Source organism: Chanos chanos, chromosome 10, assembly GCF_902362185.1.
Source record: "Chanos chanos chromosome 10, fChaCha1.1, whole genome shotgun sequence".
NCBI classification, from domain to species: Eukaryota; Metazoa; Chordata; class Actinopteri; order Gonorynchiformes; family Chanidae; genus Chanos; species Chanos chanos.
In genome coordinates, this window is record NC_044504.1 from 23,415,210 (window position 1) to 23,432,667 (window position 17,458).

Sequence of the window (17,458 nt, forward strand, 5' to 3'; positions counted from 1 at the left end):
TTCCTGAGATCAATCTTATTAACCTTTTGAACACAGACAGAGTGTTAACTTTACCTTAAATACCTCTTTGTTTCTATATTAATGAAACAAACCATAGTAGTCGAGTGATACCAGACAAAGGACTGACTTTAATACATTTCTGAAGTAAAAGTGTCTTTAAATATGATATAAAAATAAAGGCAAACAAACAGTAATAAATCGTTAAGGACATCAGAAGACAGATGCAGCAGCCTGTGGCGTGGAACTTTTCTGATGGACCTTTTACAGATGGGGCGAGAACAGTGCCAATATTTTTTTTTGTTTCAATTCTTCTCTTTTCATAGTGCAAAATAATAATCAGTGGTCATGAGCGAAAGTGAACACAGATAAGTGGCAAGTTAACATCTCTAGTGCAGTAAAGAATGGATCTGTGTTTTTGTTTTTATTTTTGTTTTTGTTTTTTTACAGTGTGTGTGTGTGATTTATACAGTTTTATTCCATCCATGTGTTTTTCCCTTTTTCTCCTGACATCATTTGTTCAGTTTGTGAATAGACGTAGACACGACATGTCCAGGGAAAATAATTAGAGGACGTGAGAGGACATCGACTTCTTCGTTTCCGTAGTCGTCAGTTTCTGGAGTGTATGTGCTGGTCTGAGACACTGAAAACGAAAGCAGTTAAAAAGGGATGGTTGAAAGAAAAAACTCAGTCCCTTGGACATGCAAAGTCTGATCAGCCTGATCCAACGACTTGGGCACTCGGCCAATCAGATGACAGATTGAGAGATGGAGAGATGACAGCGTTCCTCATTCTCAACAGTGTCTCTCTGCAGGCTCAGCAGGACTGTGCAACAGCAGGCAGCTGCTTCAGGGCCAGAGATTTCCCCTGCAGTGAAGGAAAGAAAGAATAGAATAAGAGAGAGAGAGAGAGAGAGAGAGAGAGAGAGAGAGAGAATATCACAGATTACATAATTTATGAATTTAAGATCTTAGCATAGGCCTATGAAACCGCACTGAAATAATTTATAATTTGGTATTTACAATTGACATGTATATTGAACTACATGAAGGATTTCTTTTGCTTTGCTGAAATCAAATAGCAAGAGGCATAAAGCACTTTCCCTCAAAAGAGTTAAGCACTAAAAGAGGTGGGGTTTTACCTAGATCAGGCCAAACTAGGTGAATCACTTAAACAAATCAGCACGTCAGCACTAAACTCCGACAGACAAAACACACAGAGCAGAGGTAGAAACCCCCTTTTGAAGAGATGCAACTCCTGCAGGGTTCTGGTCCGGCTCTTACATAACACACCTGACTCCTTTATTCAGGGGCTCTTCGGGGGGCTTTGACTGGCTGAGTCAGGTGTGTCTTTGTAAGCCTGGAGCAAAAGCCTGCATGTGCCGTAGCTCTACAGAGGGGGGCGGGCGCCCTAGCCCTGCTCCAGAGGAAAGCACTGAGGGACAATGTCGGAAAGATGAAGCAGACTGAACAAAGGAAAGCATTACCTGGAAGCATGTTTTCCCTTCAAAACAAGTTCTTACTTTTCTGTGGACAAGGAGAGAGAAGAGAATGAGGAGGGGGGCCCCATTTTGGCAGCGTTTGTTAGTCAGGGAGCCAAAATGTCCGACATGCAGGAAATCACAAATTGCAGGATGGGGCAGAGTCTAAAAAAACAGTCACTTCAGTATCATCCATTGAAAAATGAATGTATGACTCTTCAAAATCTATTACTAAAGCAATTATAAATTGTTTGTCTAAATCTCATTGCTAGACATAAGAAGCATTTTGTAGGAGGCATAATGACTTTATGTATTCTTCTGTGCGGTGGTGGCAGCTGACATTCACGAGAACAGCATTCTAAGTGAAGGGCAGATGTTTTCTTAATTTTTTTTTTATTAGACTGAAACGGGGTAAATGTTTTTCTATGAATATACTAAGATTTTATGATATATTTAAACTGTGTATTCGCTGTGTACAAAGTTCTATGAGAGATATTAAGCTTGTACCTGTGGGGGAAAAAAAACACATCTGTTTCACAAACCAGAATCACGGGGAGAAGTGACAAGAGGAGAGGAGGAGGAGGGTAACATTTAGGTTTACTCCTGTGATAGGACAACGGTGGTGTTGTGAACATAACGTAATATAACAATGTCACAGAGGATCATAGAGGGGATAAAGCTCCACACAAGCTTTATTTGACCAGACAAGCCAGATGATTGGTCAGGTCAGCGGAGAATATTTAAGATGGGGGCATCTATACTTACCACGTTACGAGTGAATTTTTCAAAAGAGGTTCTGCGGTCCGTAAGGTTTCTTGACTTACGTCAACACAAAGAGAGATAAAGAAAGTAAAAAGAGAAAGGGAACCAGAAAGAGAGGATAGCGCAGAGCTAAAGGGAGGTAGATGGTTGGGGAGAGACATTTTGAAGCTTGTTTGTGTGGACGGGTTCGGGGGCTTAGATAGTGACTCATTAGAATGCATATATAATAAAAACAAAAGCAAAAACACGGACTATGCGTTAGTTGACTCAGTAGGAATTTTTATTTCTTGTGGTCCTCTGTGTAGCAACTGTGTGTGATCTTTAAATTGGTTGTGAAATAGTCTTTCTTACCACCTCTGCACTGAATGCAGTTTGGTCTCAGTATGGTGGTAACATGGTCTATGTTCTGGCCATACTGAATGCTGAGTGTGTTTTCTGTGTGGTTTGTGTGTTTAATGGTCCATGGTCTCCTTGTTTAATGCTATGAACAGGATTGCTGTGTGTTCTCTGTGTGTTTGCTGTGTTACCTTTTTCTTGGCATGCAGAAGCTCCTGGTAGGCACTGGATCTGATAAAACGACTGTACGAATCACTCTTCATCAGTTTATAGATGTGCTCCTACAGCCAAACAGCAGTTTATAAGCTTATTTATTCACACACACACCTGTACACACACACACACGCATGCATATCTCCATACAGAAAAGCCAACACTCCACCTGTGCGTCCTCAAATGCATATCTCCCGGGATCTTTGATGTTCTGCGTGGTTTTGCCGTAGCTCTTGGAGTCGACATTGATGGCACTTGGGGCTCCAGGGGCCAGGAACTCTCCCCAGATCTCCTGCACCCGTGATGGGACCTCCCGAATCGGTCGACGCTTCAGCTCCTGCACCGCCAGCCAGAATCTGTGTGTGTGTGAGTATGTGTGCACGAGCATGTGTGTGTGTGTGTAAAATAGGGAAGTGGAGAAAGCCAAAGAAAGAAATTAAGAACAGAAACAGATAAAAACATTTTACTGAGATAATGAAAATCTATACCATCATTCAACTATTGAAAGCTTCATGGAATCTGTCTTTTAATTAATCTAAGAAGACTGCTGTGTTTAAAAAAGGCACATCAGAAAATGTAAGCTCTCAATAAGATTAGTGTAATCTATTGTGGTGCTGCAGTACATGATATGACCAGTGGGGGGTGCTGAATACTGTACCTCAAATTCTCTGAGCTGAACTCAGACTCCAGAAACTTGAGAAACTGCTCTCTGCCCACAGGGTCTTTTAACACCTCATCCATCCCAAAACCCCAGCGTCTCACTCGCTGCTGTCCGGGTTCCTTACTGTGTCCACACAAACACAAACATGCCCACATTCACACATTACTACTCACTCTCTCACTTCCAAGAAAAAAAAAACAAAACTTTTTTTTTGGGGGGGGGGGGGGGTTGTGTTTGAAAGTCTTGCATAATACAAACCTAGCCTCCAGCTCCCAAAATGTGGTATCGTCTGTTATCCAGGGGTTAGAGGGGTCAGGGGTGGTGAGAAAAGGGTCATACTCCACATACTGCTCTGTGTAGCCTATTAAACTACACACAGATACACACATATAGTGCACATTATACCAGCAAGTGTAAGTGAAGCACACAAATATATTCATAAATTACTGAGAGAACTATAGGACTATGTGTCACACCACTACATGATGAAGGATGTCCTATAAATGTACTCTAGTAGAAAACACTACAGTTCAAAGTAGATGATTCAACTCATGAATTCAGTGGATACATATGTGCCCAAATATGTATATATCCCATACAAAATATACTTAATGTAATACAAAAAAAACACAACATGATATTAATTTAAATAGAAGTTTAGAAAGTAATATCATATTTTCATTCAATACTAAAATACAAGGGATAAGTGACCATATATGAAAGGTGAAAGCAACAGGCCCCCCCTCCCCCCAAACCATAGACACACACACACACACACACACACACACTATCAAGAGTGACCAAACAAAGAGTAAATGACTCCTGCGAGCCCTTTTGTGTGGTCATATAACTACTGAGAGAGCTACTGAATGCCTTTCATGCAGAGGAAAGAGTAAGTAAAGTGAAGTGGCTCAACAGGATGATCGATGACAAGGGAAAGTTTAAACGTTGTTAAGTAATTAGGCTCTGGATGACAGGTCGATCAGAGAACAAAACGATCGGTCCTCACCTCTCCGCCACCTTGGACATCTTCAGTCGATGTCTGTCTAACTGTGCCAGCCAAAACTTGATCTGAAGAGACAAGGAAGGGGACAGAGTATAAGTGTGTGTGTGTGTGTGTGTGTGTGTGTGTGTGTGCGTGTGTGTGTGTGTGTGTGCGCGCATGCGTGCACGTCTGACTGTGTGCGCCTATCTGTCTATGTATATATCTTATACTCACTAAACCATGATCACATTGCACTGTGTTCGTGGATACACAATGTGATACATCGAGAATCAGGTTTGATCAGTGATGTGTTACCTGTTCCCGAAGCTCTTCCTCTGTTGGCTGTTTGGCCTCAGGGGCAGGTGTCTGGGTGGGGCTGTGACTGCGGATGTCATTCTGAAGGCCATACACAGACTGAGTTGGGGAAAAATTATACCAAAATTAAAAACACTTATTCCGTGTCATTAGGATACTTCCATGACTATAATCAACAGAATACAAGTGACAAATAATGTGTTTGGAGTATAGGAGTGTCGGTTACAGCCCATTGAGTGTTTAACTGGTTAGTACAGTGTTGGTTAGAGTGCAATGAGTGTTTCAGTGGTTAGCACAGTGTTGGTTACACTCAGTGTTTCAGTGGTTACTCGAGTATCAGTTACAGTCCGATGATTAATAAAGGGTCTACCATAGTCTTTGCCGTACAGATTACCTTTCTTGTTTTGTGAGGGTTCTTCATTCTGGATGACTTCTTTATATCCACTTCTGTCGTGTTTACACACCCAGGCTGAGAAAAACAAACGGAACCCAACTTCAGTTTATATTGGCTTCAGATTAGAAAAAAAAAATGAACATGACAGACAAATAGCATACCCAAGAGATGACAGAGAAGAGTCTTACACTGGTGCATTACTTAAAGGATTAGCAACCTTAGCATGAAATTTCTAATGAGGGTCATTATACAGACTAGCCACCAATGTTGTTGAAAAGAAACCTACTATTTTCCAATTGAACCCAAGCACAGTCCAATAGCAGGTCACTCAGGCAGAAACGACACAATGGTAATTAATTAAGCATCCGCTTGCCATAGCGTGAATGGATCTGCTTTGGTCTCTTCAGATTACTGACTATGATAAAGCACAAAGAAGGCGCTCCTAAAACAATAAATGATTTCACTATCTGAAAAACTATAACAGATACCAGGATACAGGAGGAGTACATTTCATCTGACTGCATCTCTTGGATGGCACGGCAGTGTATTATACTGTCCACCATCACTGTACTGTGAGTTCAAACCTCAGTGACACTGATGGCTGGCTTGGGCATCACAAAGAATACTAGTTTTTGTTTTCTGCGAGGGTCAAATCAGAAGAAAAGGGAACATGAGTTATTCGAAGAGCTCACTCAGAGTGCACCGGTAAAGAATATTTAATAATTAGTATACCCACTGCTTTGGCTATTCAGAAAGTAAATCAAACAGACAGTATTGAAGTAATCTATTCAACATTGCAGAGAGAATACGCTTTTACGGTGTTCTTTTCTTTCTCCTCTCCCCAGGTATTGTTTGAAATTACCTCAGAGCCACCAAAATAAAAATCTATGAATTCAGAGCACAGCAAGGATTGAGAGAGCTTGAACATTCATAAAGGTGAGAATATACATATACAAACAAAAAAGACCAAAAAGAGATTGCGGGGGGTGGGGGGGGGTGGTTGGGGGCGCAGAGACAGAGCTGACTGGAAACTAAAGAAAACAGAGACAGACAGACAGACAGACAGACAGAAAGAGAGAGCAAAAGATAGAGAGAAAGAGAGGGAGAGAGAGATAACATCTCACCACTGGCCTGTGTACATCCCAGAATGCTCTTTCCTGACTGTCCAGAATTTTCCTCTCGATTTTATCTCTCTTCTTATCAACTCTGAGAAGACAGAGCCAGGAGTTAGACCAATTAAAACACTCCGCTGCCAACAGCAAAAATCTGACAGCAGCGTAGCTTCGCGACAGTTTTCACACTGTATGTGTTTGCGTGTGTCTGTGTGTGTGTGTGAGAGAGAGAGAGAGAGAGAGAGAGAGATCGGGTGTTGAGAATGCACCAAAAGAGAGAATGCTTGAGAGGCAAGAAGGGAGAACTGTTGAGAAATTAATAAGAAATCAGTAAAAAAGGGGCCATAAAACTTAAGAGTGTAAGCCCGTGAATAACTCACTTGGCTTGTGCCTCAGCTTGCATAAATATGAATTCCCACTTCCTGGCAAACGCTCGCTGTAATCGAGCTAAGCTCTCCTGGGAAGGAAAAGACAAAGAAAGGTCAGAGGTCAAGGGTCATGACCATTCTAATTTAGAATATGTAGACTGATTTCTTTAGTATAACGCAGCTGTAGAGTAATTACACTTTACTACACCATCCAAAATTGACTGCTCAGTGTGCAAAGTACAAATGCTTAAATCAGACAAATTCTAAAAAGAATAATACTTCAAGTGTAAACCAGCCTTGTAACTACAAAGACATTAATATGCTACACTTTTTTGAAAAACAGTGCTACATCCATTTAATACTGTTTAAGCTTCATCCAAACACAATTCTAAGGTCATTTGCTAAAAATGGTTAGGAATTAGGATGTTATGTAGACACAGTCTGGACTTTAACACAATAAACATCTATCTCCAAGTGTTTAGGAGTTTTTTTTATTTAACTGTCTGCTATAGATTTAATAAACAAAGCTTATAGAATGCCTCAGTGGTTTCAGCTGTGACTAATGGCATTGGCAGAGAATTATTATCAATTATATCTCCCAGCCAAGAGACAAAACTGAGTAAAAGAGAAAAACTCTTTAAAGTCAGTTTAGGTTAATGAGTCCAGTATCATCACAGTAATGAGTCTTCAAGACCTTACCTATAAGGAAGCAGAGGACAGAAGGGGAGAGGGAGAGAGAGAGAGAGAGAGAGAGAGAGAGAGTCTTACAGCTTCATAATCTGCCAATTCCAAACGAGCTTTGTTTTGCATTGTTCTTTTGCAGAGGTACACAGCTGCAATGAGAGGTGGAGAGAAAGAGCACTATTACAACTGACAACAAACACACACACACACACACACACACACACACACACGTGACAGAAGGGCTAAACGTGTATCATCATCTCCTATATCAATTGATTTCTCTGTTCACTATGGTAATTGTGGCATAGCACAGATACACACAGACACACATCACACTCATTCTACATACAGAGGGCAGTTTATTATCTAGACAATACTTCCAGTTTAGAGAGTATGCTCACAGGATAACTGTGGACTGTAGTGGCGTGAAGACTGATTCACTATATTTACAACTGCAGAAACCAGCGAAATGGCTTAAAATAAACTAACCCACATTACCAAATATTTAACGTGCTCAGTTAGATTAAACATTTGTAAAGTCATTCAATGTTTGCTCTCACCATAATCTGTGTTCTCGGGTTCCCAACAGTTTGAGGGCCAGAAGTATGGTGTCTGATAGGAGATTTTAGAAGAACAATTAGCATTTTCCATTTAATGACAGTGATAACCACAATCAGTCTGTTTCAGGCTTAATATTCCAAAAGTTACAGCATTACAAAGCAGTGGTTTCATGATCTTTAATGCTCACATACAGCAATACCTAAGCATTCACATATGACTCAGCATATGAGCTCTAACTTGCACATTCTGTATACCAGGTAGAGTGAAAGAAACACTGAAGTACATCCTCTCTAAGAAAGAGATAGTATAAATATTTTCAAAAGGGGGATTAAATGAATGAAACTCCTATGAAGATGGTAATATCTCGGCTCCCGTCAAGAACTGGAACGTTGTTGGTCTGAATCCCAGTTGGGCAGCCGGGATGGTGACCGGGTTCCAGAAGGCTACAGGTTCTGACGTCACTGCCCTTCCACTGTGGCCTCAGGCCAGGCTCTTAAAGCCCAGTTTCTCTACAAATGCTCTGACACCATACTCCTCGACCGCAGCACAGTGACAGCCCTTCTATCACTGAATAAAGGTTAAACAATGGTGTTTCTCTCTCTCTCTCTCCCTTTCTGTCTCTGTCTACCTATCTATACATCACACCAAAGTATTTCATCAATTCTGTATATAGCATACCCAGGCTTCTGAGTATAGGCTCAATGTGGCACTTGAAGAAGTGAAAAGTGAACAATGAGAGTTCATTGAGAATGAGAGAATAAACGGGTTTTCTGTTCAGACCTGGAATCTGTAGAAAGTGCCGTCATCTTTGAGTGTGAGAACATGATCAGAGATGGGGAAGAAATATCCGTGAGCCGCCATCAGTGTACCCAGGTGTAGAGCCTCCACTAGACAAACAAAAACACAATCAGTCATTTTTCTTTCTTTCTTTCTTTCTTTTGAAATCACAGCTTTAACTACCAAAAAAAGAAAAATGAGAGGTATCATGTATCCCATTATCTCATTCTATATCCTCTTAAAAATCCAGCCTTGTCTTTATTGAGAATCTGGTACAGAGAAGGGTATGTGTCATAAAGCTATGGACTAAAGAAAAAATTAAATAAATAGATAACCAAAAGAAAATCAACAAAAATAATCTCTTTGCGTTAGGAGGACTTCGTGACTCCTCTTTTCAATTTCCTATGAACTCTACCATCACCAGTTCCATTCAGAGGTTTTACCGTGTCTGTCCAAGCGGATAAAAGAATTTAAGACCTATACAAGTGCCCATTCCAGAACCACATCCTGATAGAGATTTAAACCCTATTACAGACACCCTGCAACATCCACTAAGGCAGACCACAGAGGGCTTGCCCTCTTCCTAATGACTGTCAACGCTATAAGAAGTACCTATGTTCAAGGTGCTGAGAGTAGAAAAAAAGGAAAATTTCACTGTTATTTTTTTCACCATCATGAACTTACCTTAAAACAGCTCTATCAACAGAGAATTTTAACTTTAAACTGACTGTAGCAGTTTAATAGAGACTCTTATAATTAGCACCCAGAACTGGAAACAGTAGGAGTGCATCTATATAATGGATGAATTCTCAGAACTCCCACTGTGTCAACTAAAACCCCGCCAGAGGGTTTTAATGTAAGAACATCATGATGAGCAAGTCAAAAAGAGTATCCATCAAAGGGCCCTTTCCACATCTCAAACAACAGGTCATTTCCTTCAAGTGCTCTCCTCTGAATATAGTCTGGATAAGTATAAGGAAAATGGCAGTAATTCTGTAGAGAGCCCTCACGTCTGTCCAGTCTGTGTGAAGATCACTGGCCATAGAACAAAAACAGATGAGAAGCAGAGGCTTCGTGAGAGTCTTGTCACAGAGACAATATTGAGAGACTGCATGTAACCTTAGCTACTCGTTACACTATAGCCATTCCTCTTCCTGTCCCTCACAAAAAGCCTTCCCCTCTCGCTCTTATTCAATAAAAGGAGAATCAGAGATGGGCAACAGAAGAAACTCAAAACTGCACTTATTCTGTTACCGAACACAATCAATGCTTTACACTAGCTCGAAAAAAAATCCCCTCATTAGTCAGGGCTATGAGGGAATATTTTATGTGTTCTCCTCTCAAATCCCCAGAAACTTGAATGTATGATTACCTCAACTCAAAATTGCTATGTGCCTCTACATGGTGTTCTGTGTATGATATGCGTGTGCGTCTTTTTTACCTTTCTTTTTTCTCTGGTGTGTGGGTTTTGGGAAAGCTGTTGACCCTCTAGACTCACCTTTTCTTTTGTTGACCTTGGGATCAAGGTCAGACCTCTGCTCTGTGAGCAGGCGATAGTTAAGGAGTTACTGGCCTGCTGTGGCCAGCTGCTGTCTATTCCCATGATTTGGTCTTTTTTACCCATGTTTTGGGTTTGTCTCTTAACAGTTCAGCTGCTATGTACTATGGTATCATAATAAATGGAGTTTTGTGTGTTTTTGTCCTTATTAACAACTGTCAGTCAGTGGCTTGACCTCTGATTAATATAATGCATATGGTCGGGGTCAGGGGCTCTTAATTTTAATTACTCTTAATTACTCTTAATTTTCATCGACCACCAAAATCATCCCTTGGTTTTTGGAACTACATCTTTAACACCATAACCAATTTTGTGTATTTGTATATGTAGCAGAGTTTGAAACATAACAGAATACAGCAGAAAGGTAATTGCAAAAACTTCTGTTCTCTTGAAGCTTAAATGACTCCACAAAATAATTTCAAAATACTTCTGACAGTAACACACACTGACAAAATTACCTTGGTCCTCAATGCCGAGGTTCTTCAGTAACCACTGCACAATATCAGAACCTGCAGCATGCAAAAAAAAAAGAAATCTAGAGTTAGACAGTGACAAGAGATCCATTTATATATGAGGACTTCCTTTTTGTTCATAAATGTAAATGAATAACGCATACGTGTTGAAAACACCCCCCCCCCCACATCCTGATGAGCAGATCCTTTTCAAGTGGAAGTGTGGGTGACGGAACACTCACCCTGGTACATTACATGCTCTAATGGCAATGTATTTAAAACCACCTACAGTTATTTGTAACTATTAATTCACTCTGTGATGCAGGACATCTTATCTAGAGATGCAAAAGTAAACCCCAATCTTTCTTGTGTCCAACACAGAGAAATATCTTTCTGTAAAGAAAAGGGGGGAAAAAAGCAGCAAGTCCATCTGATCTCTCTTTAAAAGAATATGGCATTCTATAGAAATTCATTTTACAGCTTTATTCACGGAAAGAAAAAACGCCTGCACACACACATCGCGGCCCTTACACCACAGCCAGCCCTTTAACGGCCACGGGCTCGGACTGGATTTGACCTCAGCTGTAAGTCAATTTGCATAAATGCGTTTGCTAAATGAATAAATGTAAAATGTAAATGAAAACTGTAAATATAACACTTGTAAATATAACCCTATTAGTACTTTTCATCTGTGCTAAAATCTCTCAGCAGAAGAATGTAAATGATGCTCAAGTTAAACTGTTCACGCTACAACATGCAGAGTGAAATACAGAGCGTACTACACGTTAATAAAACAAAAGTTATCAGGTTTGGCGCTCAATCATTTTATTTCTTTGTCATTTACAGAATGTTAAATGACAAAGAATCAGCCCAGTCCGCCTTTTCTGTCTCTTCTTCCACACTCTTCCTCATCAGCTGGCTTTTCACCATCTCTTACACAAATCCCTCTTTCTAACTTTCTCAACACCTCTCGTCTCCCTTTCCCCTTCTTCACCGTACTTTCTCTTCATCCACTAATCTGTCTTAAGTCTGGGGCTATAGGAGATGGATTAAGGGAGGTTTTGTTGGCTCTAGAGGAAATCTCTGTTTGGGTGTAGCCTGGGGAAAATTCACTTCTGAATTAATAACATATCATTAAAACTGAGACAATCGTAATATTTGCACTGCACACACTGTAGCCCCCCCCCCCCCTCCGCCAACACACACACACACACACACACACACACACACACACACACTACCCCCACTCCTAACACACCTCCTCCTGAGAACAGATTGGAGAAGCGTCTTGCCCTCAGAAGAACTTTTGTTAACAAGTGCCATGCTGCACCCAGAGAGACTGCGTTGTGTTTGCTGTGCTCCTCTCAGAGGATCTTTTTCAGACTAAAATATCTATGGCCTGATTGATTTATTCCATACTGTACCTCTTTACTGGAGATTCAAGTGTGAAGTTAAAAATCTCTCAGTTTTCATAGGCGTAAGATGTACTGTAACAGTCATTTAAAAAGATTAAGTGTGGTGGAGATGTGTGGTATAATAGATCTCTAAGGAGAGACTATCCCAGTATTTCGTAGTATTTCTCTCTCAGAATATTTGAAGAATCGAATCCCTTAACTTTAAAATTCATTGTCTCCATAGCTTTTATCACTTAAAGTCCTCCTACGACCTCACCTGACCAAATGAAAATAGCTAACGGATAAGAGAACAGGAGCCATGTCCAGACCTCTAATGAACTCCTCAGAGGCCAGAAAAACACATCACACTTTCTCAGAATATCTCTCTCTCTCTCTCTCTCTCTCTCTTTTTCCCTTTCTCTTTCCCTCTCTCTCTCCTCTGGGGACCCTCTTCCCTCTGTTTCACTCCCTTGAGTTCTCTTTAGATCCTGCACTCACCCTGAGAGACATCTCCACTGTGGTGCACAAACACAGACGGGCAGATGGGCATGGAGAATGAACACTAAATATCTCTAACCCTTTTGTCCTCATTTGTGTAAGGATTAAAATATTAGAGTTTTATGATTTCTGAACAGAACAAAGTAAATACCTCTCCTCCCTAAACAACATTTCTGCACCACAGTCATGGGTGATTTAGTGTACCAATTTAGCTATTTCTTCAGTTGAAATCTTTCTGCTTTGTGGGTTGATTTATTTTAATATCGAAAAATTGTGTGTATAACTGACATGCATCTGTGTGGTTTCTGTGAACACAATTAATTTACGACTGACTGATTTTCTGTGTGTGTAGGAATTAGGGCCTTATTCAAAATGGGACATAGTTCTGCCAAAACATTATTCCACAGCAGAAGACAAAATTATCAAGGTCTTACCAGAAAAGACACTAGGAATTTTGGAGAGAAAACTTTTCACTGTTCGAATTGGAATTCCATTTTTCTCATCCTGCATGCGGGCTATCACATCTTCCATCTGAGAACGAGAGAGAGAGTGAGAGAGAGAGAGAGAGAGAGGGGACAAGGTAAGTGAACACAATTTCACAGAAACCACACATAAATATTCAATATGACAGAGTGCATAATTGAATATTTAATATCGTAAAGAACCTGCTTGAATATTCAAAGTGGCAGAGAACATGACTCTGTGCTCTAAATGAAAGAGCACATGATCAGGTACAATGTGGAGGCTCCTTCTCGTTCTCTCTCTCTCTCTCTCTCATACACACACACACACACACACAGGCACTTTGATATAACTTGCCTGGATATATTAAACTGAAAGATGCATGGTGTGACCCAAATTCATGGGTAGTAAGAATCTTTCAAAAAGTGGAAAAAGGTTTCATCAGGACTTTGCAGGAAAGTTCATTTTTCTGGAAACACACCTCACAGAGCTTGACCAGGAACCATATTGCCTCATTCTCTCTCTCTCTCTCTCTCTCTCTCTCTCTCTGAGTGAGTATGCTGAATGCTTTAACAGTGTAGATGGTGACAGTTGGGATAAGCATATTTCTGCTCTCTCTGATGTAAAGCTGGCACTGGGGGGGGGGGGGTAGTCTCACTCTAGACATGATTGATGGAGACAGTCAGCACCTCCACGGGCATGGAGACATAAATCACAAATTCAGAAATTAATTGAACTTTATAATCTCATCTACCCTCTCCAAACCTTCTTCTGACTGTAATAAGATCTTAACAGTAGTTAATGGCAAGTCTCCATAGTTTGGAATGCTTAAGTTCCCATGATCTCTCTTAAGCCCTCCATTCCACACAACCACACATACAAAAAGCAAGCACTTCAGTGGAGGTGAACAAATCCGCCACACACGTCCTCCAACACACGTCAAATGAGCCAATGCATCTTTTCACGCTACAACTTGCAAAGCATCCACGCACACTACACACTACACACTATGAGAATAGCGCTATTCATCTGACAATACATAAATGCCTGCTCATAGGCAATCAGCAGCAGGCAACAAGGGAGAGAGAGATCCCGGGAGACGAACTCGACCATAGGGCCGTGACTGATTGTGTTCTCTTAGTTTGCACTGTGGCACTGCCGTGATTGGACTTGTGCATCTCAGCTGTAGGACACACCTCTGCACGTTGAGTCATTGTTTTAACCAAGCGCACCACTCAGGAGCATTGCGCTTGTTATTTACAGCAAACATTTCAATCTAAAGCTCCACTAACTTCACCTTAGAGCAACTTTAATCAATTATTCAAGTTGTTTACCACTTAAACACTTTTTTTTTTTTTTTTTGCAAAAGTAAACACAGTTCCAAAACAAATGAAGTGCCTCTTGTACAAACGAGTCCATTCCGTGGTTGACTGGGGGGCACGCTCAGTTCGCTCGGTATGACTCATTATGAACTCATAACGAAGTCATGCTGATCAGTCAACATGAGATGACAAACAGTCCACGGACACATCACTCCCTCAATATGACCCGACAAATGAGACAGCCAAAAATAATCTGCGGAGAGCTAATCCCGTCACGACAGCGCATCTGAAGAGACAGAGGAGGGCTGAGTTCCTAAACCCACAGCGATGGGCTAATGACCTCCATTCCAGCTGCAATAGCACTGGTCAGGGAAGTGCAGCACATGTTTATTTATAGTAATGGACAGTTTATTGTGGCTTCTGCATGAATAGGCTGTACTACCGAAGGGAAAAACCCCTTAAAAAGTCATAAGCATTGGCAAGTGGGCCACAGATAAACTGGCAGTCGTAAACAAAACACTATCAGTGTTCTGCCATATTCAGTCCATATTCTTATGGATTTTGAAAAGCGATGAGGAATCCATCAAAGAGACGAATGAGTGAAAAGATAGAATGAATGTTTATTTCCCTGACAGTAACTGCTTCCAGACATTTTTTTGTTATTATTTTGTATCAAATAAATTGCCAGATATCTGAGCCAAAAAATGTTTGGGCATTTGTGACCTTTCACAGGGCCTTTGTAAAGCCATAACAAAGCCATGCTGGTCATCCTGAAACATGTGGGAAAGCAGCTCTTTTGGTGTGGGTGGGGAGGGGAGGCGTGTAAGCAGAGGTGAGAGGAATCACCCTGATCAGAAATCATGTCAATACTGAGGTTAAGTTTAGTCTCCTTGCATGCGAAGGGAATAATTACCAACACGTACCGCAAAACCGAACCAACCTGTTAAAGCAACTGTAGAGAATCTTGACTGAGTCAAGCTGTTTGTGTAGTCCCCAGACACACCATGTTTATTTACACTAGCACAGCCTTAAGTCAACCAAGACAGTCGCTCAAAAATCATCATTACAACAGCTTGTTTGACAGGTAATGAAGAAGACTTTCCATTTAGTTCATTTGTTCATCAGATATTACATTATGTTCCCCTACTGTGCTTTAACAAATGTTGTAGATACAGTGCATGTTCTCAGATGCTAGCGTTAAGTTTCAGGAATGTTTCGACAGCGAATACATTTTTATTCCAAACGGATTTCTCAAAAAAGAAAAACAAAAAAAAAAAAACCCCATCAGACATGGATCTTGACTAAACATGACGAGCAGTCTCTTTTTTTAAAAGTGCTCTCAGACCATTCCACTGCTGCTTCAAACACTTAATGGCTCACATTAGACTGCTCCGTTCATCAGAGGACAATCTCCAACAATCTATACTCATTTCTGATTCACTGACGTCCTTGAAATACCGTGAAAGATTATTTTCTTTATCTTCTGGTTGGTTGGGTATTTGGTTAGTTGGTTGTTAAGTTTGCTTCATTTGTTTGTTTTCTATTTGTGCGAACTGATAATGAACAGAAACAATACACCAAAGATAATGGGTGTAAAAAAAAAAAAACCCAAAACAGAATGACCTTTTCAAGAGTCATTGAATGTGTGCATTAAAGTGACGGATGAGAAGATGCAAACTTGGCAGTGATGGTTGAAGTGTATGCATATTTTCCTCTTCACTCCTAATGAAGCCCTGATCTTTCTTAGAAAGCAGCAACACTTCAGCGGACATAAATCCATTTTATAGTCCTTCAGATGAGTAATACAGACAATGGCGCAGTAGAAAAATCACATTGAGGAAGAACCACCCTGCGGAAGAAGAAGAAAACTGCTGTAGGAATGAAAAGAAATGGGGGGAAAGCCAAATGAAGGAAATAGGTTAGGTTATTAGAGTAGGCTTCCCGCACATACACATACACTTAGACACGCTGCCTGTGTATGTGTATGCCTACACAGCGTGTAGGTGTACATAAGATGCAGGAGGTAAAAAGCACCCCATGCCAGTTTGATTTGGTTTTTGGAGACATTTTTGTCTCTGCCATGGGAACGTTTTAGAGTGAGCATAAAGCTTCTCTTACACTCTTATCGGATTACTCTTCCCATCAAGTTTTCTTTCCACACCTTTTTTTGTTCTGGAAAGAGCACTCAGTTAAACATGTGTGACCATTACTGAACTCAGGTAGAGAGATATTTAAGTCCAAAAGGACCTTGGATCCACTCAAGGTGCATCTACTTAAAAGCCATTGTAAAATTTCCAAAAAAATGGGGGGAAATGAAAGAGAGGAAGAAACATTCTCCTTATTGCTGGGTGAAAAAGTCCGCTTAGTGAATCTGTGAACAGTTAGGCTAATTGAGGGTCATGAAATCCCTTTGTATTCCACTCATTGCACTTCTCTACACTGGCATGATCTCCTGATGTAATCTAGTGTAGAAGTGCCATTATAGCGGTGACATTATCTAAGACCTTGCCAGCATTATCTAAGACCTTGCCAGCATGTAGAAATGTTAACATGTAAATGTTCAACTGCAGAACTGACATGAATTTCAGAGACTTTGAAATCAGAAAACCAAGTACCAGATACCAAGTAATCAAATACCACCACTGTAAACATGACAAGGATTTCACTGATTCTCTGGTTCATCCAAACTACTAAAAACAACTCCCGAGCTCCTGTCCATATGCATATTTTAAAGTACCAAGGAAATAAAAGGACATTTAATTTCATTCATTCGTTCATTCATTCATTCATTCATTCATTCTGTTCCATTCCTTCCATGACAGCAGCTAAGTTTCCTTTTTCAAAATATCCCAAAATATTATAAACTTAATCCATTTCAAATGAACAAAACAGCAGCATTAATGACAGCTAAGTCTACTAATCAGCTGCAATCAGTATTGTCAGAATGAGTCAATTCTGACATTATTAATACAGAAATGAAAAAAAATATGTTTATTCTTGGTCAAATTTGCTAATAAAGAAATGAGAAACAAGCATATTCCCACCCTGTCTAACATATTTATTCACCAAGGCAACTGAAAGACAGAATGTTCTTTTACTGAGCATCCCAAGGGACAACTGATTGGAT

The 17,458-nt window shown here is 40.4% G+C and overlaps 1 protein-coding gene across 3 annotated transcripts in view; it reads right to left on the reverse strand.

The window, feature by feature from the left end:
- Positions 1-813: 813 nt before the first annotated feature.
- The window catches only part of rgs7a (regulator of G protein signaling 7a), a 34,710-nt gene continuing 18,065 nt past the window's right edge, over positions 814-17,458 (reverse strand). For 2 of the 3 annotated variants that reach the window (XM_030786007.1, XM_030786009.1), the window contains exons 2-16: positions 12,982-13,078; positions 10,662-10,712; positions 8,649-8,755; positions 7,868-7,919; positions 7,392-7,456; positions 6,636-6,712; positions 6,268-6,349; positions 5,144-5,218; positions 4,750-4,848; positions 4,459-4,520; positions 3,708-3,818; positions 3,447-3,572; positions 2,958-3,144; positions 2,767-2,856; positions 1,503-1,523 (exon numbers count right to left, since the gene is read on the reverse strand). In XM_030786007.1, coding sequence (XP_030641867.1) covers positions 1,503-1,523; positions 2,767-2,856; positions 2,958-3,144; positions 3,447-3,572; positions 3,708-3,818; positions 4,459-4,520; positions 4,750-4,848; positions 5,144-5,218; positions 6,268-6,349; positions 6,636-6,712; positions 7,392-7,456; positions 7,868-7,919; positions 8,649-8,755; positions 10,662-10,712; positions 12,982-13,078 — 1,302 coding nt within the window. Of the gene's footprint in view, positions 865-1,502; positions 1,524-2,242; positions 2,297-2,766; positions 2,857-2,957; positions 3,145-3,446; positions 3,573-3,707; positions 3,819-4,458; positions 4,521-4,749; positions 4,849-5,143; positions 5,219-6,267; positions 6,350-6,635; positions 6,713-7,391; positions 7,457-7,867; positions 7,920-8,648; positions 8,756-10,661; positions 10,713-12,981; positions 13,079-17,458 lie in introns of those variants that run through there. The other variant, XM_030786008.1, reaches the window with a different exon arrangement.